The following is a 25,148-nucleotide window of genomic DNA, read 5'->3' on the forward strand; positions in this document are numbered from 1 at the left end:
TAAAAACTGAGACCCCTTCCAATACATTCTCTCCAAATCCACTCCATCTCTCACCTCTGGTAAAGTAGAAATATTGTTGTTCTCCAGGTTCAGTTCATCAAGTTCACTGCATTTTGCTAAAGACTTCGGAATTGCTGACAGCCTATTGTACCTCAGGCCAAGACGACTTAAACTGGATAGATTTCCTACAGGGAGGAAGCAGTGATTAATACATTAATACATAACACCGAGGAACAGAACAAGGTTTGATTTCTGATTCTTCTGTTGTCTCACACTCTACACTTCACAGCTTTCAAAGGGTGAAATGGGGCTATCATTCCCAAACAGGGTGCTCATAGTTTGCAGTGCTTTCCAATGCTAAGATCAACTATGCAGTAGAAGTACATTGTTCATACCACGTATTCTTAACTTGCACGTGATCTGGTAAGCAAGGAATGTCTACATCATCTTGAAGAAGTATTCTCTTCTGATCTTTTCACCAGCAAAGAACTCTAAATGTTTTCCAGTTACCCTAAAATATCTTCACCATCCTCCAGAAGCAACAGTCTTTAAAAAGTGATAGGAAAAAAAATTCTTCCAAGTTTTTCAAATCACTTAAGGAAAAGTCTGGAGGATGTCCTTGGAAATATGGACAATAAGACGTTTTTTAAAATATATTTTTTTAATACTGCCAGGCCAACAGTTCCAGTTGACATATATGCGATTTAAAAAAAAATAAAATCTAAAGAAGCTTTCAACTTAAGGATGTCTTCAGCCTTTCTAGCACTGGAGCATTTGGTACTCTCCTGCAGGTAAGAAGGTATTGAATTTCACTGAAATGTCAACTAGTACACAGTATAAAGAACAATGCAAAGTCTTCTGACTCAGTCATAGATTAAAAAGCATTTGTGCACAAGTGCACATTTGAATAGCAGAAGGTTCTAAAGAAATCCACATAATCAATTCTTGCAAAACATTCCCTGTTTTATACTTTTACAGCCACTCACGGAACAACGTATTTCTTCCACAGACTGAAATGCCAGAAAGATAATAGTAGGAAAGAAACAGAAGGTTTAACTGCAGCAAGAATAATCAGAAGGTTTTTTGTAAAAATATGAAGGGAGCTTTATACGTATAGTCTAAGTAGTTATGCATTAACTGAAGGATAAATGAACATCTATACATGCGTACTTGTACAGAGGTTATTGGAACACAGCAAAGAAACAAATGTAGCGTATGGAACTTGGAAGCAGCATATTAAACTAACTATATGGGAAATAGAGAATGAAAAGTAATACAAATGATGCAATGAGGTCCACTAGACAAGGGAAGAATCTCACCAAAGGAACTGGCAAAATATCTTTCCTGGACTTCTCTGGATTGGTCAAACTATACTGTAAAAATGACCCTGCATCACTGAGCAGCTAGACTGGGTGCATACCTAATAAGAACTGAACTTTGGGAATGTTTGATGGTTTCAGAGCTACTAAAATGGAGATTCACAAGAACAGTGGAAAGGAAAAAAACATCAAAAAAGCTTTTTTTTTAAAAAAAAAAAAAACAAAACCCTCCAGGCCTTACAAATCAAGAGAGAAGTTGTCAGTACATATCTGATAGCAAGCTAACAAGCTTAGCAACTAATTTCACTTGGTACTGTCAATAATGAAACCAAAACTCAAACAGGTACCACATGAGCTGCTTACCCAGTTCTATCTCCCACTGGGATTTGTATTTTTAAGTGCTTTCTTTCCGAGCAAGTACGTAATTTGCTTTTGCAGAAGCAGCAAACTATTCCCTTAATCAAAAAAGGCATCTAAAATCTAAGGTTATCAATATTGCTCTCTAGTACACAAATATTCATCTTCTGATGTTAAATCCTAGAGTACATACACGTACAAGAGTAATTAAGAGCTGCTTGATCCTATAATTCACCAATATCGATATTCGTATGTGAAGTGGGATATTTCATGCCATATTCAGTACAACCTGTTTGCATAGGAACCTGTCCTCACCTCAAGAGATTCACATTCTATTGTAAGGAATGGAGAACATGAGGATTCACTGATCTAGGGATGAACAAAGCATACCCTGATTGCCCTTTTCTGAATTAGCTTCTAACAACACTTCTCTTACTAAACGTGACAAGCTTTACACAAATAAGGTAATAATTCATTCTTTTTCAGCACGTAAAGCTTGAGCTAGGCTCCAGTATTGATTTCTCAGGCTCCCCCCAAGAGTACAAGCAGGGCACACGGCTCTAGCAGCCAGCATGCTGCCAACTGTTGCTTAGCAATACGACGTCGCTGTGCTGACTCCAGATTGCGAGCACAGGTTGCATGGCTACAGCTCTGCTCTGTTCCTACAGCAATGTGGCATTTCAGAAAAATGCAACGAGGCAGCCATCGTGGAGTCAGATCCTTCACTCCTCACTGGGGACGTACCACAGTGAGCAATCCTTTCATTTCCAGGCATTCACTTTTGCTGCCCAAAATTGCACTGTTGCTAGAAGGGGCCCCAGAGGAGCTGAAGAATGCTGCCACATCCCTCAGCCAGCCCTGCAGTCACCTCATTGCCCCTCTGCCTTCTCCAGTTTGGTTACTGATGCCTTTTTTGGAGCCACATGAAGCTCTCCACTGACACGCAGTCAGGCTGCATATTCTGCAGGGTTGGGAACAGCTGATCATGATCCGTTCAGTCAGTTACATGATGAGGATCTTCTGCAGTTGCGTTTCTGCTGCTGAAATCATACCTCAGTGGTTGCTCTTCAGCAAGGTGGCAGGCAGCGTGACTCAGAAGAAGCAGAACTAGATGTTTGCAGATGTGACAGTCAGATAACCACAATTTTTTTCAGCTACTGGCAGAAAAAAAATGCAAGTAAAAGCTCTTCCAATTTGTTTTCTTAGGAAGCGCACTTAGCAAAAAGCTCTTGTAAACTGAATTGCCCCATGAAAAGATACTTCTAAAGTATCACACTATAGACTAACTAAACCCTAAAATCAAGCCAGGCATAAGCAAGTATGAACAGCTGCCCCTGGGAGTCCCATTTCACATCACCACCTCTGCAGCAGCTCTGTTGGACTTCATCACAATTAAGGCACACAACATCCAGCAGCACATCTCCTTGCCTCTCAGTGCTCAGCTCCATCATTTCCTCAGAGAGAAGACTAAATTGAAGCAGAACACCATGCTTATCCACACATTTTTGGAAAGACCACATGAAGCAGTTTTCTAATTAGGAACAGCACATCTCTTTCTTGAATATTTCAGAATCAAGAGAAATGGGCTGTGATGGATCAAATAAGATAAAGAAATCCAAATTCCTATTCCAAAGTCCTACTACCACCTTTAAAGGAGTTGAAACATGCTCTCTCATTTGAAATTCATCATTCTTCTCTTCCTCCCTTAGTTAAAATAATTCTTCAGATCCCCTGTCCTCAGATGAAGGGTCACTACCTAGCACAAAATACTACTGCATCATTACTAAAAGATGGAGCCATTACTCTGATTTATGCTACTTAGCTTGCATCAAGCTAACTTGCTAGCCCAAACATACAAATCAATTTAAAATCTGTTCAATAGAAGAAAAAAGAAAAAAAAAGCATTTTGCAGGTAACATTAACACACAAATTGGACTGACAAGAGTTTGCACCTTAAAAACCCTTAAGACTATGATAAAAGGCATACAGAAAGTTCTTCATGGAGCAGATATTCACAAGAACCTTCTACAAACATGACATTAGTAAGTACTTTTCTAATCTGATACATATTCTTAGATTTTTATTTGACTAAACCCCACAAACAGCAGGTAGTCACCTGAGAAACAGCCACCTTGCTATTACTATCTATCATTTCATAGAGCTCAGTTCACTTGATTCCCTGAGGAGTTTTTCTTCTCAGGAAAATGAATTCTTTTGCATACAAAAGGTACCAGATGTCGTTGATTAACTTTAAAACACCACATTGAATTAATTTGGATAAAATAACTACAATGACAGTACAGAAGAAAAAGCCACAAGAGGTTCAGTGAGCACGTTAAAAATTATTATGATACCCAAAGCAGGTGGCCATAGAAGAACTGAAAACTTCACAGGAGAGATTGGGCAAGCTAGAGATGGCCAACTGAAGGCAGATTAAACACTGTGTTCAAATGTTTCAGCAGTGCTTGGAACCTAAAATAGCCACAAGGCAGGCTGGAAGATGCCTGTGTCACACTCTGCACTTATCATTATTAGTTTTCCCAGATGTCAGCCATACTCCACGACAACTGTTGAACAGTTTCACAGATTTTCAGGTGAAAGGAGCTGTCGACATGTTTAATCTAATTTCTTGTCAGAAAGCAAAACATTTCTCCTGATAGCTACAGAGTAAAACGAAAGGCTTCAGCTAAAACATTTCAATCTCCACTTGCACTCCGTAAGCAAAGGCCACGCCACTCGATGTCCAGCACTGCTCCAGCAAGAAGCTGGGCAGGCAAGATGCCCTGGATGTGAGCTCAGTAAGCTCTCTGCAGAGGAACGCAGAACACAATCCCACTGTTGTTCTCATCTGATCTGTGGGCGACTCCTCCCTAAACCAAAGCCCACGGACTTGTATGAATGTAAGCGCACTTTACCCAAGAAAGGTCAAATGCTTTCTATAACCTGCAGGGTTGGAACGTTCCTCACGTTTAAGATACCTTCTGCCTAATTACTGATGCTTGAGGAAAACTGCATATGGGGAACAAAGGTGATTTAAGGACTGGGGGGACATTAGGGCAGCAGTAGTGGAGAAGAAAAGAAAATCCTTCCTAACCACTGCTAAAAACTGTCAAAGCCAAAGCAAAAAATATAGTTGTATTTTTCAAAATGCAAAGGTACAGTGAGCTTAAGACCACTGAGCAACACACGGTTTGACTTACAGACTCTGGATTTTACTGGCTTGATAGCAACATGATTTGAACGTATTGTTATTTTTCTTTCTGGCCACCAATGCCTCCTGACGCACGAGGACAGTGTAGGAGGCAGATTCGGGCTTCCAAGTTACAAAGTCGACAAGCTCCACTGTTTCTTGCTCTGTTCAAACCAAAGCTTATTATCCCATTTACAGGAAGCCTAGAAATTCTCTAAAAAGACACCCACCTATTAAAAAACTATCTAACATCACTTTAAAATGCATCTCTACCATCCTTATTGAGTTAAATGCCACTTGGAGAGAGCAAAGAGATTCCTGCCTATTTTCAATCTGACAGTATCAACCAAAGACAAGTCTCCTCATTATTTCAGAACTAAGACAAAAGCATGATCACATCACCAGATGTTTTTAAACTGTGATTCAATACCCTCATCATTGCAAACTGCTTGTTTGATGCTGGCAAGAACCAAGTGACAAAGGCTGAAGTACTGACATGTACCACACACAGCACCAGTATAAGGCAGAAGAGCACAAATTTAGTGATGTGTTTCTGAAAATTCAGCTTTCTTAGCACGTGTTCAAAACGCACTTAGCTAATAGACCTGCTTGTCTCTGTTCTGATGCGTTCCTTTGAAGCACTATTCCCTCACGGCTGCTTCTTACATATAAGATTATGGGCTTTTTTTTTTTTCCCTACAGTATACAAATCACTCTGGAAATGCTGAGCTGCAGTTATAACCCATCTCTGCATACTGGTTTTTGCATCTAGCTGCTGTGTGATGGCACACGCGTTCACTAAACTAAGCAGTCCCATCCTAGTCCTAACAGAAAATACACCAACTAAAATACAATATAAGAGACACTTTCATAATTATAGATCAAATCTATAATCTCAGAATTAATAAGCTAGAAGAAGCAAGCTTTTTTTTTAAAAAAAAAAAAAAAGAAAACAGAATAGTATGTGTGTATTCAACTGTATCTTTGTATCTTATCTCTAATTTCACAAAAAATGTAAATCCCCAAGACCAATTTATACCCAGATCACAAATATCTTCTCTCTTAGAAAGAAATACCCAACAGCCAACGCCAACAGAAGCAGCTGAGGAAAGGGAAAGCACCTCCTGACAGCGCTGCAGGAGCCTGGGACGATTCAGCAGCACGTGGCTCGATGACTGCCTGCATTTAGCAGCGACTGATACAGTTTTCTTCTACAAAATTGTCAAGCTGTCCTTTGAGCTTTGGCATCCACGCCAAGCTGTGCAAACACTGACGCCCAGGCGTTACCTGCGCTGCATTAAGGGCAGCCTTAATGCCCAAACAAAGACATTTGGAGGCTGCCAACCCCCAGCTCTGCCCCGCACCCTCTGGCTGTGCTGTGAGAGGACGCGGTGAGCTGTCACGTCCCACCCACCATCTCAGTGCCACCCAGGATTTTCTGGGCAGTTTCACTGCTTTCTATTGACTAAACCTAGAAGCGAAGCTAACAATCACCAGAAGCTCCATTCCCTTTATGAGAACGCTATGAAATCCAAAAAAGACATACAACAACTCGAAAACTAGAACAAAAGAATGGGAGCCATTGCTTTCAAGGAGATAAAGAAGGGGCAAAAAGGTTACCGTGATTGCCAAATAGTAACAGAATCTAATTGAAAATGCCTCATTAACAGCACAGCACAAGAAGAGTGAAATCTGACCAGACCTCTCATTCTGAGACTGGAAACAGGCTTGATCCTACAGAGCACCAAATGCACAGACCTCGCCTGACCAAAGCACCAGGTCAACACGCTTACATTTTAAGAACACAAACACTGCCATCAAAGCTGGAGTCTGTGCACGGCTCCATCGGGTTTTCATTAAGACCAGCACATTTTTCTGAAAATTCAGAGCAAGACCTCATAAGCTTTTGCTAAGCCTGCTATACTTAAAAGCCCATTTACAAGTAGTTCCACTTTCTACAGAAAAATCTTTATGAGGACTTGTGAGGACTGCAAGCTCTCAGCAACAATCTGTATAACCTAAGCTGTGTGAATCGCTGATGTCCAAACCAGCTCAAAAGGGTCCCCATTTTATCAAGTATATGGCATAGAACTGCAACAGTGCTCTGAAAGGTAAATGAAGCTAAAGCAGCCAGCAGCACAGTCTGTGGTGCAGTGTCAACCAATGCAAATGGCAAAGCTTCCCCAGAGAACATTTGCTTTCATGCAAGTTGTGATTTCAGTTTCTGAGCTCTACAGTTGAAGCGAAGGGCATGAATTGTAGGCTCTGAATGTGCCTCTCATTTTCCTAACCATCTTTTAGGAACGGTGCCATGGCAGACACTGGAAAGCGTGTCCACTGACAGAATTTTTTGTGCTTTTAAAGCATCATTTTGGATCATTTACAACTGACTATTCTTTTTCTTATTAAAACGTCTGTTGCCTTAAATGTCTACGAATATGCCACATTTGACTACAATCAAGCTGCAGACGTAAACACAGAAGTGGAAAATTACAAAATAGGTGAAGAATCTGATTTTTTAAAAGTCAAAGTTCTGTTTCTGTTGAACTTCTCTCTCAAAAAAATCGCTGCTGGGCTTTTAAATAAGGAATTGCAAACACATTCATAAAAAAGAGTGCTAAAATCAAATTTCCAAACGAGAGAGCACTCAACGTGCAATTTGCAGCACATTTTCGAAGCTAGCTTGTAATCCAATGAGCAGTTAACAGAAACACTTTACTCCACCCAAAATTTCCTCTCTTTCAGAAGTCCAATTACTAACTTTAATAATTTATCTCCTTTTACATATCTTTTGGATTTCTCCTCTTATTAGTGTGCCAGGTAAGCATACAGAGATAAGACACCAAAAACACAAGTATGCCATAATTCTCACACACACAGCAATCTGCAATGACACCACTGAGAAGCTGAGATCCCACTACGATTTTGATTCTAGACTTGAGACTCTTGGAATGTACTAAGCTGTTCCACAAAGCTCATTTTTCTTACAGGAAGTGACCTAACATACAAAGTACTTCACGGTTTTCAATCAACAGAAATACAGATATGAATGCATTAAGCCAATATCTATAAAGCAAGACATGAGGTCACTTCCTGACAACTAATATCTAAAATTGACATTTGTTACTGCAAGAAGGCGTGCTTATGAAGTGTGAGATGAAACAAGAACTTTGTATTTTTACAGAGCGAATATGTTGGCTGTGCTACCTCTGCAATCATTGCTGATGCATAATCCCTTCCCTGCCACTCCCCTGCACGTCACCCTCCAACGTGTCCTGCCTCCCAACGCCACCTCGTTCCAGTACAGAGCTGGGAATTAGAAAACAAGCTTTTAAAAAAATTTAAAAAACTTAAAAGAATATTGGCACATTCAGAAATCTTTCAGTGGGAAAACCAAAACTGAATTCGACAGCGCAGCAGCAAATTTAAGCATCCTGCAAGTTTGGGTGCCTTTTTGTTTTTTCCTTCCATCAGTAAGGAAGGAAGGAGCTGCTGGGTTTTCACAGCAGCGTGACAAAACCCCCATCACAAGCTGAAGGTGGCCTCCAGCAAAGGCATTGGTGCAGGAGGAGGGGACAGCTCTGGCGGTAATGGAAAGTCTTCTCCACTGCAGGAGGCTCATAGGTTCAGAGTATTAAATATTTACAACGTGCAAAAGAGTTCGGTCTGTTTTGTAACAAGCGTGCAACCCCCACAGCACTTCGAGTAAACTGGTGAAACGCTGACAGAGCTTCTACATGCAGCACTCTGAAAACTGGCAGTGCTAAGGGTAGTGAGCAATGCCAAGTGCCAGGCCCATCTCAGTGAGAAAAGGAAAGGCCAAAACCTGAGAGGGAGCGTGAGGCTGCAAGACGTGCCAGCCCAGCCCAGCCCAGCCGCACACAGCAGCAGCAGCCATGCCCTGGGTGTTTTTCTCAGTGCTCGCATTCTCTCACTGAACAATCGTAACCACAAAGTAAGCTGTAATACAGAAATCAAGCCACAACTTGCTTTAATGTTGAACCAAAACTGTGATGACTAAGAAATAAAGCCAATGTTGCTGAACTGGCTACGGCTGCCTTTTCCGTAACAGGCAGAAATGTAGGTTGATTGTTATCATTTACACTGGAGTTCAACATTTTTCCCTTTAAGTTTCCAAGTCTGGCTGCTCGGGAGCTATTTGTGGCACAAGTACTGATTTCTGACTTTAAGTTTTACGCTTCAGTGTTCAGCTCCTAGACACGTTCCTCAGTACAAACAGGGGTTCTCCAGTGGCACACACTTAAGCCAGTGTGCAGAGACAGGAGAGTGTGCTGTAATTATTCATCTGCCTTCCGTAGCTTGCTGAGCTGCACAGCGGTGATGTTCAGCTCTGATAAGCAACGTAAAGAGACAGTGTATACATTTAAAAATAATTGACTTCAAAACCTTATGAAAACACTGTGATGAGAAAACAAAACAAAGAAAACATGCAGAAATCCAGTTTGACTAGGTGCAAACTCAACTCAGTGCAAACAATCTAGGCTTACAGTAACTTCCTAGAGAAACAGAAGAGTCCAAACTTGAGAGTCAGCAATCTCCTATGTATCACAAACAGCTCAACTGCTTAAGTAATTCTGTCTCTCTTACCCAGAAATCCTTCCCATAAGCACAGTCACACAGCACATTATAAGCAAGATCTTTCAAGTCCTCTGAGAAGCTCAGTGACTGCCAGTACTGGCAGCTGGGTACACCTTCCTACCAAGGAGCACCAACAGTGGTCTATAAGCACTGATGATGGAAATCAACTTGCTCACAGAATTTTTTCCCGTAATTAGCATTTTATCCAGAGAACTCTCTCCCTAAATATGAAACTGATAATACACACAAGTGTTTTTAAAACAGTTTTCAGTAAGATTTACAAAACTGATACAAAAATAAAGGCTGTGCTTACGAAGTATGTAAGTTAGATGCAAACTCCAGATGGAATAAGACCTCCGGAGAATAAAAATATCAAACCAGGAAGGAAATTTAGCTACACTGGATAGTTCATCAATGTAAATTCTGTGCAGGTCAAACTTTCTAAACCAGTAACCAGAGCAACTTCACGCCAAAATTTCTATACATAAAAGAAAACATTCAACAAAGTTCAATATTAAATACTGTCTAAGTGATAAGGTACATTCTTTTGAGTATGTTGTGAGAAACAAGGGCTTAAAATTATGACTGTCTTGGTTTTTGTCTTTTCAAAACCACAACCTACATGAGATTCTGGAAATGACCAGGAAAGCATTTACTTCAGTCTGTTACTCCCAACCTATGTTGCAAACACTCTACTGTATTGCAGCAGGATTGCTTTATGGACCAGGAAGGATTTTAATTGTTTTAAAGTAAGATTGTTTAAAGACGCAAGCCTTCTTTGCAATTTCAAGCGTGAAGGCGCCTTGAGCAGAACACCAGTCATTCTACATCCACCAATCAACTACTTATTCTTAAATTTACTCCTCTTACCAGACATTTTGAATAAGTCATCTATTTTCCCTTCCCCAATCTCTTGACATACCTATGGTTTCTGGCAGGTCCAAGAGCTCATTGTGCTGCAAGTCAAGGTTGGTGATTTGCGTGCAACTTCCAATCTCTTCTGGAAGATGTTCAAGCTGATTGTGCGCTACATCCAGCGTTATGAGGTTACACAGCTCACCTGAAAGCACACAGGAAAATCCAAACATCAAGATCTCCAACATACAGGCCTAGTTTCACACAACGATTGATAGTAGCAGAAGGATTTCATTATAATAAAAAAAATAAATCACCTATTGCTTACTTTATAAAAGTAAGGCCTTAGGGGATTGTAATTTTATCAGTCAGCTCTAAAACCTGATTAGCAATTTTTAAAAACTTGGATAAAGCTTTTTATAGTCTCTGAAGAAACTTTATTTACTGGTTTTCTTTTGACAGTTCAAGCTGTAGAATATAGGAATATAAAATCTATACTGCACACCTGTTTCATGCTGACCAAAAATACAGAACCTCAGTGAGTGGCTGTATTGAATTACAAGAAATCAAGATCTGCTTGTACTACTTTCAGACAGAAAATCAATACTTAAGAGATAGCTAAATTATTCAGCTGATATTTTTCATCATTTCTGGTCATCAAAAAAGCCAACTGTAAAACCAACTATACAGATTATTACACACCGTATACATAAGCACAGGTATAGCCAGTGAAAGTTTGAACCAAATGACATCTGTTAAGCCTTAGAAAGGACAGGACTTGCTTAGAGCTCAGAGCAGCTTCACACTGAACTGTTTCACCTCTGACTTTTACATACCAATCTCCAAGTACAACTAGGCACAGCTCCCAAAGCACAGTATTTCCACCTGTTTTAATGACAAACGCACTGCGTTCTGAGCAACAGTTTGTTGGCTTTAAGAAAACGTGTACATGCATGAACACAGGTGCAGACATCTGTATTTTTTGGAGCTGGCAGATGTGAAATTTATGGAAATGAATGACATTTGAATGACTTCAACTTTATTCAGTAAAGATCAGGTCACTGTTTCTACGTACCAGAGCATCATGCGGACAGTAGCGAACTTGGAAGAGCAGCAAATTCCTTTTGAGGGGTGAATGTCTATTTTTAAGTTTGATAACTTTAGCACAATCCTCTAAGGATTTTTCCACAAGCCTGCAAGTTCTGATGCACGGACTGTTCACCCAATAGCTCAGTGTGGGATGACAAACACTGATTTATTAAACCATAACAGATTTACAAACTCAGACTCTGTTTCTGAGCTGCAAGTGGCATTTATCCACAATACTTAGTATGTATCTTAGAACAGTTGTTAAAGGCCAGCCAAAAAAAAAAAAAAAAAAAAAAAAGAAGTTTTGCATAAACTGATCCTATTTCTTGTATTTATTGATCCAAACTAAGATGTTTTTTCTAGAAGTTAGGCACATGAAAATGTAAAGGTGACACTTAACTGTCACCTCCGTCACTGCATGTGCTCACCTCTCAGGTCAGCATTCAAGTAGATTTCAGGTCAGCCATAGAGTCAAAAGTCAATCCTGCTGCACCCAGAAATACACAAATATAAGAAAAAGGCTGAGGAAGATTTAACATTCTGTGGTAGCAGCATCTACTTGACACTCATGAAAACAAGTGGGCAAAGCGTAGAAGGAGAAGGAAAAGGAGAGGAAGACTTTAACTCCTCTTTACACGAACCAAAAAGAACTCCATACATCTTTAATAACATAACCCAAACATTTTCCAAGCACATTCAGGCAGCAGCTTCCACATCACAATTGCTGAATTTCAGACCTGGTGATACCGGTTTCATTTGTTTTCACTTCCAACCTAAAGTAATGATGTCAAACGCAAGATGTGGCACTAACTTCACTCCATCACACCGATTTCTCATTTACTTGACTCTTCCCACCCTACATCTGTTGAAGAAAGACGTGGATTTTTGCAATACCATTTGCTGCACTTCCCTTTTGCACCTGCTGAAAACTTTGACAGTGAGATACACACTGCCACAAACATCTCACAGCTATTGATGGGAAGGAGGAGAAAGAAATAAAGACACACCTGTGGTTATTTAGCCAGCTACGGGTCAGCTAATATTTTGGCTTGATTTGGACAGGACTTTATTGTTTCCACATTGAAGATGTAGGCATGGAAAACATTTTTAATAAAAATATTAAATGTTAAAATAGTTTGGGGATTGCCCAACAAATTTTAGATTTCAAAATGGAAACCAGGAAAAAGTTTAGGCCAGAGCACATTCAAATGATATTGTACTGTTCAGCTTTTAGTTCACATTGCTCTGTAAGGAATCTTGCTCTTGGACGCAGTGATATCTGTGGTTTGACAGCATCTCACCAAAATGTCCTTCTTAGCCTACAGGCAGGAGAGTAGGGAGGAAGCAAAATTCTTACAATACTTTATCTGAGACAAAACTGATAATGTACAAGTTAATAGAAAGCATGCAAAGTGAATGTACCCTGTGACATGAATTCTTACATCAGATATGCTTCTCTTAGCAAGGGTAAAAATATTTAGGCAATGCGGTAGAGGCTCACCTGCATACATAAAGGCACACAGAGCTCCAGCCTGGAGGGGGAACCCTAGTGGTGCTCTGACAATTAACGTGGATGCAAGGAAGAACACCTGGGGAGTGCAAGACTTACCGTGAGATCTTAGGGGTGGGGAAAGGAAGGAGTCAGTCTGGGAAAAGTAAGAGTGGGAAAGAAGGAGGATAAAGAAAAAGGGTCCGCTCCTTTACTAACTAACACAGCCATGCCCTCCACCCAACAAGGAGAGCCTGGCCTGCCTTCTCGCTAACTTTGCTTCGCTCTCCAATTACGTCAGGAATCAAAACTAAAGTTTTACTAAAGAAAAGATTGCACAGGCACAAAAAAAAAAAAAAAAAAACCCCGAAACGAAAATTGCTAATGAGAAGGGCACTCAAGACCTCATTCATATTAAAAGAACCAAGAAATTATTCCATTCTACTTTACAACACTGATAAATCTTGCCGAAACATGTTTGTATCTCAACTCGGTTAAGAAAAGAAGCGCACTGCCCACAGCTGGAAAGAAGCCTCACCTTACCCATACCCTGCCCCACTACAAGCAATATCCAAAATACATGGATTTTAACATAAGAGTTGTGAAGAAAGGACCCTCTACTGACCACTTGCAACTGCACTGTAGAATTGGGAAACAAGCTACACAAGTGCTGGGGTTGGACTGTTTGTTTTCTGTTTTTTTGTTTGTTTGTTTGTTTTTTGTTTTTAAGTACTACATTTTGGTGCAATTGAAGTGAAAAAAAGAAAAGCTATCTAAAAAAAGTCTGCCAAGACAGCAGGCAGAAACTGCACGTACTAGCTGGTTTGGTAATAAGAAGTTTTAAATTAGGAGTAATGTCCATGTGAAACACATAAAAGAGATTGCCCATAAATAGTCTTCACAGAACGGTTAATTACACCATATTTTGTAGCTCTTAAAATCTTACAAATGGCAGACAATTCACATGCACTTTTAAGAGAACGTTTTTGTAGTCTTCCAACTAACTTCTGGTTAAAAACATGGCTAAAAATACAGCTAAGTGTGCAGCTCAAAAAAACCCTAAGCAAGGTGTTATGAGCAATCACCTCACTACTACTGAGAGGTACACAGAGAAAATGTTACAGCATGACACAGCTAAATATACCTCCTGGAAAAACACAGCCTGATGAAGAGACAGCCTGGTGTTTTCCACCCAGTGAGGCAGAACAGCAGCCCCGTAACACAGCCAGCCTCAAAAGCCTGTTGTGACAAGAGGACCAAGCTACTTGCCCTGACTTACGTAACCCAGTGCTCCTCATGGTCATTTAAAACCAGTGTAAAGCTGCATTAAAAAATATCAAAGGACTCACAAATTAATAATAATGTAGGCAGGCAGCATAGGGCAATATCAAACAGGCTTCAGTGCCTTCAACCACCAACTCACCCGGCAGGCAATTCTCCTGGATGGCAAACGCAATTTGTAACAGAACCTGTTTTCCAGAGGATTAACTCCATGCCTGCCCATGCTTAAGCAGATTGAAAATTGTGAAATCCTCCACAACATGACAAATCCCGGGCCAGACAGCAAGAGGATAAAGACCTGCAGAAAGCGCGAGGAAGAGGAGGGCGCAGGCAGTAATGGAGATGCACGCTGGTGTGCCGGTGCTCTGCCTGCATGCTGGTCTGTAAGGGCAGTTATCTGCAATCAGCTGCACTGTGAACTAATTTCAAATATTCCCATTGCTGGGATAATCGTTTATCTCTCACTAGGCTCCCTGATCTGGGCAAAAAAGCAAAAGATTTTCTTAGTCTGTCTATAAATCTATTTGAAGCGTTCTGATTTTAGAAACAAAAAGATTACAATTTCAGAGCCTTCTGCCTCACTACAAGGGAACGCATCATTATAACAGACAGAATGGATTTTCTGTACACATAACCAACTGCCCAACAGTTAGGAAGTCACAGTTATTTTGAATTATTATTGACAACACATAGCTTACAAGGAGGAATTAGGGATTAGATAGAAGGAAATCTTAACAAGGTCAGGAATCACATATTGAAGCTAAAATATTCATATAAATCAGTAATAAGCATGGTGCAATATTTACAATTTGCAGACTGTGTAGCAGAATCTCACTATGGGAACCAAACAGACAGAAGCTAAGCTGAACCAAAAAGAAACCCTATAAATCTGGTTTAAAACAAGCTCTGACAAGACAACAGCAAAACCACTTCTTATTACTTTCAGTTATAAATAAAGAAATACAAATGAAAGCATGTCCAAACACCATTATGAGCGCATGAAACACACAAGAGGGCCACGGATGGGCTTTGGGATGGGCAGTGTGCAGCAGCTCAGGATGCTCAGAACAGCCCCAGCCCCACAAAGCGGAGCAGCCATGGAGGAACCAGGGTCCCAGGGAGGCTGAGCCCTGGGGTGATGGGCATTCAGAGTGAGGAGCAGCATGGTGCTCTGACACTGGTAAGGGCTAACCATGTAGCACTGCATTAGCAAGGGCAGGCATAGAGAAGTTGAATATTCCCCTCTGTTCAGGGCTTAAGAAGCATTCAAGAAGTTCCAATTAATTGCAGAGCTGATATTAAAAAATTGCTGGACTTCCAACAAGCTGCCAGCATTCACTGGAATAACATCCAGGGCATCAACCCAGTAAAGATCAAAGAGGCAGGGCTACTTAATCATTACCATAAAGCCAGTCAAAAAAAAAAGAAAAGACAAGGACAAATCTGACCAGCTGATAACACAACACCAAGGCCCCACAGGGGGCTGACAGGAATTGGAACCCAGACTCTAAAGCTGAAGCTAGCCAAAAGCAAGTGGTCCACCATTCCTGCAGCTTAAGAAAGCAACCAGAAACGCATCAGTCATTTTCTGACTCCTTGGGTACACGTAGCAGTGCCTCTATTTATTACACTCCAGTTCACAGCTCCAGGCTTTAACCACATTAGAATACAAACATATGAAAATACTCTCAACCACTGTGTTTGCAGGTATTAGCATGGCAGGCAAACCCAGGAACACAGCTGGGCATCTTTCAAATTGCTGAAACTGAAGAAGGGGCTTTTAGATAAAACCACAGTAATTTTTTCTCAATATTGTCAGATCTGCTTAAAAAAAAAAAAAAAAAAAAAAAAAAGGAAATGAAATTAAAAGCATCACTGAGAAGCTTTGCAACTAACCAGCCATTGAATAAGGTGGCACTACACTCAGTGTGAGACATACAAAGTAATGCAACTGCACACATCTAGTTTGCTGCCTATGCTACTGAGAACAGGTGCAAGTCTTGTGAAAACGTTTTAAAGTAGGGAAGAAACCACAAATGATCTAAATAATGGGTAGATGGGGGAAGGGAAGAACAGAAGAGAGCCGTAAGTGACATTCCAAGCCCTGGTGTAGGCAGATTCCCTGAATTACAATCTAAAAATATTTCCCTTGCAGAACAGCCCTGACCAGATTTCCATAGAATAAAAGTTGCATTCACAGACAGAAAACACAATATTTAGAGTGTTAAGAAACTTGCAGAAACTGTGTAGATGCAATTTCAACTATGTTGACAATAGTATTTGTATTTTAATTCTATGTAATAAAGGAAAAAAAAAAAAGTCAAACGCTTGTACAAGATGCAACAGTCTTTGCAAAGAAAATATGAACTTGATTATGCAAAACAAGACTTTCAATATAGCGTGGGGGAATGCAATAAAATCTAGACACAAGAAATGCAAAAGGCAAGCTCAACAGCTTGCAGATTGAAGCATTTGCTTGGCTTCAACCCAAAGCAGTTCCTCTGGCTTTCATCCTTCTCGTGCTCCCTGCCTGACTCACAATAGCATTCACATTCTTCCATTCTAAACTTCAACTTTTGATCTCCCTGGAAAGGACAATTTACCAGATATGGTGATGAAGGCAGAGTCCACCTTGTGACCTCACTTCCACATTTATTCTTGGAGATTGTTTTGGCAAAGCTTCCATGTGGAATCCTTCCTGTTAACACTTTTTCCTATGGATGCAACCAGAGATTCAACAGCAAAGTGAGCAGGTAAGTTCTGCTTTTGCACTTGGAACGTATAAATGTTCAACAAGCGAAAGGCTGAGCAGCAGAGTTAATACCAAATTATTCACGACTATAAGGACAAGAGCAAGGTCAAACACTGTAGAACTTCAAAAAACAAAGTCACTGAGCAACAAAACAATACACTGTGGGGAACCTGCTTTAGCAGGGGGTTGGATTTGATGACCTCCAGAGGTCCCTTCCAACCCCCACAATTCTATAATCCTGCGAAGTCAACCAATGTGACATAAAGTGATGCATGTGGGGGAGCAGGAGAAAGACACACCTAGCTTCATGTGTGGAGCGATCAGCTTCAAACAATCCATTCTTCATCAGAAGCAGAACTTGGAAGACCAATTTACACATTGTAAATGGCATGGAGATGAGGATGACAGCTGAGCACCTCCAAATGCAAGAGCTGGAGTTCATTACATGTAGCAATCAAAAGCTGTGTCCAAAGCAAACTTGTGGACTTCGCCAAGGATGAGAAGAGTTTAAAGGAAAAAATGGTCAAGCCCCTGGACAAGGAGTCTATTGAGAATTCCTAAATAGAAAAGCTGCACCAGACTCAGGAAATCCCCAATATGAAAATAGTTTGGATCCGGGAAAGGGGTCAGGTTAAGTCTTGTGTGTACAGTTGCCCTGGTTTTATGCAGACATTTTATTATGGCCACAATTGGAGCAGGATGCACTCTTACAAGAAAAAATAGATACACAAATTGAAACGTAGTGCAGCTTTGCCATCAATTAACTTGTGTAAATAAATTCTCATTGCTAAGAAAAAAATTATAAAAACATAAACACAACAAAAGTTCCTTCAGGAAGGCGAAGCATAGCTATTGCTACCAGGACTCCTAGCGTCACACAGGATTTTCTGAACAGCAGTGATGAAAAGGAGTAGATTCTGAAATGACAAACTGGTGCATTTTCCGTGGTTCCGTAGGTAGTAACTCATCTTTCCTCAAGCCACATGCAGTACATTTCACCTGCTGTCACCTAAGCCATGCAATTCCTACCTGTAAGATTTCCCAAGCTGATCTAGCAGCTGAGTGTTACCAGTAGCAGTGCTCCTGCTCCCCTGCTCCAGGCCATGCTGGCCCACTGCTCCTACACTAGTTCCACTTTGAGTGAAAACTTCCTTGTACTCATCTAACTAAAGTAACAGAAAACAAAAGTAGAGAAATCACAAATGTTTCTGTTGGTTTAGTGAGATAAATCAGCTGACCAGGGAACCATTCAGATGAAAGCAGCAGGATGGAGCATTAGTTCAGTCGCTCTTCAAGCTTTTAGCTTTTAGCTAAACCTGCGAAACAGAACAGAGTTAAAAAGGATGTTCTGAATGCTTTCAGTCAAACTCATTTTAAGCGTGTTCAGCTCTCATTCAAACAAATCCATTTATATTTTAAAAATAAAACGATGCATATCAAGACCTCAGTTACCATGCAGCCTACTAAAATCGCTTGCATTACAAATGCAGAGGCAATATATACGTTGCTGGAAAAGTGGTAAGGGAAGCCCAGCAAATAACTGGTAGCAATGACTTGCTATGTACCTAGAGCCTGAATTTGCTGAGTTAAAAAAAAATCTTTTTCCAAAGTACAGAGAATATTTTTACCATTTACTGGTTTACTGTGTGAATAAGTACAGTAAGCTATTATTTGGAGTTAAGAAATCTTCTGAATGCTGTAAAGACTGGAAAATTTAAATCATCATCCTCTCTGTTACAAAGCAACTGGATGCAAGGGACCAAGCTGGTACTACATTCTGATGAGAAAAAAAGACCAGAAATGCACACATATGTTCACTAACTATAGATAAAAACAATTCCTCTTTCATATAAAGACATTCTGAATGCAAAGCAACTTTTCCCCCTGCTGTAGTCACCTCATCTGAGTTTGTACTGCCAAACAACTAAGGACAACTTGAAATCCCAAACAGAACCAAATAGTAGATTGTACCCCAACAGCTCCATGGTTGAAGGTTCATCCCTTATAGATCCTTATCAAGACACTTGCTACACTAACAGTCCCATTGTTTCATTGCAGAGTCCACTTCAAATCTGATGGATTACACACTTTACAAACGCTTTGTAAAATACTTTACCTTCACTCAAGCTTTTAAGAAATGCTTTAGCATTAGTTTCAGGTCTCCCTGAAAAGAATTTCCTTCTAACAAATACCAGCACTTGCCAGCAGATAAGCATTTCTAGAACCTTATTTTGAAATCGCATCACCAGCAGCATGTTGTCAATGAGATATTTATCAAAGAAGGAATGCTACCGTAGGATCAAAGAGATCAATTCAAAGTTTAAGAAAGGAGAAAAAACAAGGGGAGATTTCAAAGGGCACCTGAGTGCTATGCAGAGCACTGAGCCCCAGCTCTCTGAGTGCACTCCTCGCTACCAAACAGCCACAGCACCCCTCCTTGCAGGCCTCAAGCTTGGACTTTGTTTTTGTTCAGACCTTTTGCAGCAGGTCTACCAGCAAAAGCAAACCATGGGTTCTTTGCACACTTGCCCACCAGGGCTGCTAAACCAGCACATCACAGCTAGGTGCTGCAAGACTTCTCACAGAAACACAGAATGGCTCAGGTTGGAAGAGACCTCAAAGATCACAAATCTCCAACCCCCAACAAGTCAGCAGGTCACATAATCTGTGAGTTTTCAAAAACACAAAGAAGTAGACGAGTTTACCATCAGATATGCGAGCCTCAGGCCATAGAACAACGGGGTATTTTTGAAAACAATTTGAAATGTTCCTCGTGATATTGCTTTATAAAAGATAATGGCCTCATTTTACTTCCTGGTTTGGAGCAAAGAGAATTTCTGTGTTATTTACCAGTTGATAATACAAGAATGTTTACTGTTAAGTTCACCTTGGCATGTAATATTTAGGAGCAATGCCATAAATGTACAGATTAACATTGTTGGGACCGAAAAGACCAGCAGCTTTTAAAGCATGCACACAAAATGTAGAGAACTAACAAGCATTTAAAGAAACAGAGAAATCCCATTGGAAAGTAAGAAATACATTTCTCAGCTGTGTCCAACTCAAACATTTCATCTTTGTACCAGAACAAAGACACATGAAAGTGAAAATCACAGAAGTGAAACCATCTTATCTGTTTCCACCACTTGAGGAAAAGAGTTTTCAAACAAATTATTTTGTATGTTTGGCAGCTGTAACTGTGTTACTTAAGCTTAACAATTCTTTAATTTTTCAACCAGTTTAATTACAGGCAACCTCATCAGAGAGGTTTGCTCTGCATCAAGTCTGCAGTTGAACATGGGAACACTGCATTGAAGCTTAGCAGAGTGACAGCCTCCTTGTATTTGTGCTTCTAAAACACCTTCCATGCTGAGCTGCTGACCTGTAGCAATAAAAAGTAACGCACGCATGCATTCATGATTCAGTTATTTAAGTTTCTCCACAAAACTGTTACATATCACCTCTTTCAAGACTGCTGTGAACAAGTACATACAAAAAGGATATACCTAAATGGAAACATAACACATGAACTCAGCAAACAAAACAGCTGAGAGACAAAGCACTCCCAGCAGCAACAATATCTGCAGTATCAAACACACCTACAAAAGGTTTTCAGAGGGCAACACCAAGCACTGGAATGCAACACTGGAAAGCTTTTTCCTCACATGCTGCTAATTTAAACTTCTGCAGAACTATCCCCAGCTGAACTTCATGGGCTGACTCTTTGCTGGACTTAATAACTGAGCCACAAAATGGACATGGGTAAAACACTGACAAATGCATAACATAAGTTAAGAAGCTAAGTCAGTCACAGTTTCTCCAATGGATGTAAGAACACACAGCATGTTTTAGTTGCAAACATCAGCTCCATGGTTTCCAGTATGATTCTGCAGTTCGTGAAATATTCAGAGGCTGTGAGGTTTAAAGTGAAGTGTCAAATAATAGGTCAAAATTACCATTCCTTAGTTCTCTCAGGGGAAATTCCTAGGACTGCTGAAATGCCAGTGCCAGCTGAGAAATTGTTTCATCAGAAAACATACCACATTAACTATTTAATTTCTGCTTAGTAAAATCCCGTTTTGTGGCTGTGATAGAATCCATTCCAACAGCACCTGCAGGGAGCTAAAGACTGACAGCAGCAACACTGCACTTCCTCTTTCATGCTGCACCCGTTGTCTGTAGTGCACATTGCTGGTAATTTGACAGGTGTTTAAGAAGTTCCAGGAGTTCCCACTATCCAGAAGTGATATCCTCCAGATCAAAGTGCAGGAGGAGACAAATACTGCTGGCTTGAAAAACAAAAACATTTCCCAACCTTTGTAAAAGTTAGCGAACATAGTGACCGACTTCAGTAACCCGTACTCAAGCCAGTGCAGAAGTGTTAACAGGAAGAAGTCCCACACCCACTTTAGGAATAAATAAACAAATAAAGGTACAGGAATTTACTCCCAGTGTTACAAGGGCTAAGCATCTCGCGGGAGCTTCTTCTACCCACTTAAAGAAGCTACTTCAACTTTCTTCCATGCATGAAGTTCTGTGCCCCCTCCCTAAGAGCACTAACCAGTGCTTGTATTGTAAAAACTGGAGCCACACAAGGAAAAAAAAAAAGCTTATGATACACTCTCCCTTTTATGAAGCACTTAGGATACTGAAATACTGCTTGAAAACAGTTTGATGAAGAGACATATCCCACAGATCTGAAGCTATTAGGAACAACTTAGCAGTTATTGAAATACAGCCATTCCAGCACACTTTCTGTCATGGACTATTTAAATCAATACACCACTTCTATATCGTTTCACATAGCCATCTTTCGTCGTTCTGTAACAACATTTGGAAAAAGCAAATATCATCCATTAAAAAGTCATAAGAATCAACAACCATGTACACAACACTTGGCCATATTATACTAAGCTTCCACACATTAATATATTCAGAACTTGGAGACAGGAGAGGCTTTCACAAATCATTAACCTGCATTATTAACTGTTATGGCATCCAACAGCTTGCTCATGGTAATAGCATGTGGCACCTTTTCTACCTTCTCTTACCATGGTCATATCCCTCTGTAACATGCACATAATGTGTTTATACCTTGCAACAGCTCGTAAATGATTTATAAAGAGATCTGAAAGAAAGATGTGCCCTTGTATCTTCTCTTTTTCTTTCAAACCATCTGGGCTCCGAAGACACAATATGTGGAAGCACAAGGCACAGATGAAAACAAGATCTAGCTGGTTTTAAGACGATAGATGCAGAAAAAGGAAGGTTGCTTTGTATGAAACATTATGTCCAGGGTATTGATTACTCTCACTATAAGCCAACATTGCGACAGTATGATCAAGACAACAATTTTATGCACACTTTAAGTGGAGCAGAGCACCTGAAAAAGAGGCAGTTTACATATACCTAACTGAACTGCAAGCTCAACTTCAGCACAGAATTAAGCCTTTAATCAGTGCAATCGCTTACCAATTTCAGCAGGTAGTTGCTTGATTTTGTTCTCTCGTATGCTAAGCATGGTGAGCTTTGACAAGTTTTTGATATCCTTTTCCACAGTAGTTATACGATTAAAGCGTAGGTAAAGAGTGGCGAGAGAAGTCAGTCTGTACACCACCGAAGGAATCTCTCTCAGTTTGTTATGCCGCAGGTCAAGCATGCGCAGTTTCTTCAAGTTATCAAGAGAGTCAGGCAAACTGGTGAGTGAATTCTCACTCAGGGCCAGTGTCATCAGGTTCACAAGACAGCCCACCTCTGCTGGCAGAGACTGCAGTTTGTTACTGTATAAATAAAGTTCTGTTAACTGCGTTAACTCTTTGACAGCTGATGGAAGCATGTGTATAGACCTCTTGGACAAGTCCAAGCGCATTGAATTCTCTTCCCGGCATTTATTTAGCTCTTTGATCACTTCAGCATTGCTGGATTTTTTGCGGGTACCTGTGGCTGGATTAGGTCTTTTTATCGTATTGTCCACTGAAAAAGCTACCCCAGGCTGCGTGCTACTGGAGTCTTTCTTTCCATCTTTGGCATCTTTCCCTTTGGTCTTGGGCTCCTTCTCTTTGCTTTCTTTCCCAAATCCTCCAGAGGCTTTGGCCTCCTTCTCCCTTTCTTTTGACGACGGGACTTTTGGATCTTTCTCTTTACAGTCCTTTTCTTTTCCTAGATTACTACTCATGGTGATTCAACACTTAGCAAGCACCACATGAAATCCACTTCTGAAGTTAACAAGAGCAATTCACTGTTGTGGCTACAAGGATCCTTAAAACATGCAAGTGTTGAACCAAGGGAGGAGCTTCAGCGGCGTGATACCCATTTGCTACATATTGGTTCCGAAGGCACTCTTTTCCTAATCCTGGTCTCAGGAGATTCAGCTGTTAGAGATTAGAAGGTCAAGCGCTCCGTATTAGTACTTCTGTAACACAGGAGAGAAAAGAAGCCAAAGTTAGCATAAATATAAAATCTCTCTTCCAGTTAAGAGTTGAATGTTTCTACTTCAAGCCAGCACTCGTTCAGGTTAATATTTGTCCATCATTTAAACATCGGCAAAAAAACTGAAAAGCCCAGTGTTAATACAAAAATACTACATCCATGGCTCTGAAGACCCACTGCAGAAGACCTACAGTAATTAGTATACGTGAAAAAAAACCAACAACAACATGATTTCTTAAACATAATATAGCCTTATGTATTTGCGTACAGTAGTACACTGCACTTGTGAGCCACCCTCTGACATCATCACCAGTTCTCAGCACAACGCCCTGGTCATAAACATGAATGTTCTTTATTGACCTGATGGAAGAGATCTGCTTTAATTTTAAGCACTTGTCTCTTCAAACAAACCCATGCAGCCTCATTCTTTCAGCACAAGAGAGCCTCGATTCAATCTGCAGTGAAATCTGACGCCGCAGTGCAACACAACACTGTGCTCTGAGATCTGCCTTCCGACCTGCTGAGCCACGAGCTGCGCTCTGCTTCCAGCACGGGACAGCATGCAGTCAGCAGTCACCTGCAGAGCTGGAACATTAAAAAAAAAACTGAAGTTCGTTTTCAAATAAACCTACTGAGAAGTCAGCTGGGAGCTCTGAAGGAATAGATCATGTTATCCTTCCAGACAAGCAAAATCAGGAAGGAGTTTCTCATAAGGATAAGTTATAGCACGTCTTTTAACGGTACCTTGACCTTTTCCACCAATGGCTATAATGCAGACTAACTGAAGAGATGTCTGAAACCTGCAGAGCTCCTTTTGCCTTTCTACAGAATCATCATCACGTGTCACAGACAGTAGCACAGACTCACGTATGAATTCAGAACAACTCGCACCCCCCAAGAACTTCACAATTCTGAATACTCCCAAGAGGTTTTTGAACGTCCAATCTCCATGGAAGAAAATAAAAGGACAATCAACAGCAGCAAGAATTTCATGTTCCCACCATTTAACCTGGAAATAACTTTTCTTTGCAGGGAAGCATTCACTGACAGAGTTCTACTGGCAATCCAGAAGAGCCCCTTACTTTTCCCAGGCACAGGAGCTGCCTAGAATCTCAAGCCCTCAACAGGAGCTCTGCCTCTTCCCTCCTTCCATCCTCTGCATAAGTTCATAGAGCTGATAACCAAAATCAATTAAATAATATTCTGCATGCTTGAACCATTAGCAAGAACTCGAACTACAAAACCTTTCCCAGTCCTCCGCCCGCATTCATTCCTGTGGCAGCATCACAGACTGTGCTACAAACCCCCCAGCAAAACCCTGCTGTTCCCAGTAACCATATTCTGGAGCACTCTGCTGTAAAGGGCTACAGCAGCCTGGGAGCAGCAGCCTTTAACTTCCCTCTTGGAGGTCCCCAAAACAGCATAAGCTGGTTCCTTACTACATACTTAAGATTTTATGCCCAGCTTTTAAACCATCCATTAACCTGTCCTAATCTCAAGATTACCAGCCTCGCTACATTCTATTTTAAAACTTCTCTGTGCTGTATAATCTACATGCTTGCAAACCTCCAGCAATAGGAAATGCAATGGCTACATGCAAAAACCCAGCTGACAGCAGGGTAAGAGCTTCCAGTGGCTGTCAGCTGGTCTTCAGCAATAACACACTCTGTTTCTAAACGTTTGTAAACTCAGCTCATGTAGCAGTGCCCAACAGCTATAAAACACAGATCAGTGTTGTAAAGCGACAAAATACATATATATATATATATATATATATATATATATATA

At 40.6% G+C, this 25,148-nt stretch overlaps 1 protein-coding gene across 4 annotated transcripts in view; it reads right to left on the reverse strand.

Moving 5' to 3' along the window:
- Positions 1 to 25,148, reverse strand: part of SHOC2 (SHOC2 leucine rich repeat scaffold protein) — a 61,357-nt gene that overhangs the window by 15,100 nt on the left and 21,109 nt on the right. For all 4 annotated transcript variants that reach the window (XM_042818113.1, XM_042818114.1, XM_042818116.1 and 1 more), the window contains exons 2-4: positions 22,404 to 23,343; positions 10,388 to 10,525; positions 55 to 185 (exon numbers count right to left, since the gene is read on the reverse strand). In XM_042818113.1, the coding sequence (XP_042674047.1) occupies positions 55 to 185; positions 10,388 to 10,525; positions 22,404 to 23,106 (972 nt within the window). In that variant the 5' untranslated portion in view covers positions 23,107 to 23,343. The remainder of the gene's footprint in view (positions 1 to 54; positions 186 to 10,387; positions 10,526 to 22,403; positions 23,344 to 25,148) is intronic.

The sequence above is a fragment of the Centrocercus urophasianus genome, unplaced genomic scaffold (genome assembly GCF_019232065.1).
Source record: "Centrocercus urophasianus isolate 14NV4802_14NV808 unplaced genomic scaffold, USGS_Curo_1.0 seq_17, whole genome shotgun sequence".
In the NCBI taxonomy this organism is placed as follows: domain Eukaryota; kingdom Metazoa; phylum Chordata; class Aves; order Galliformes; family Phasianidae; genus Centrocercus; species Centrocercus urophasianus.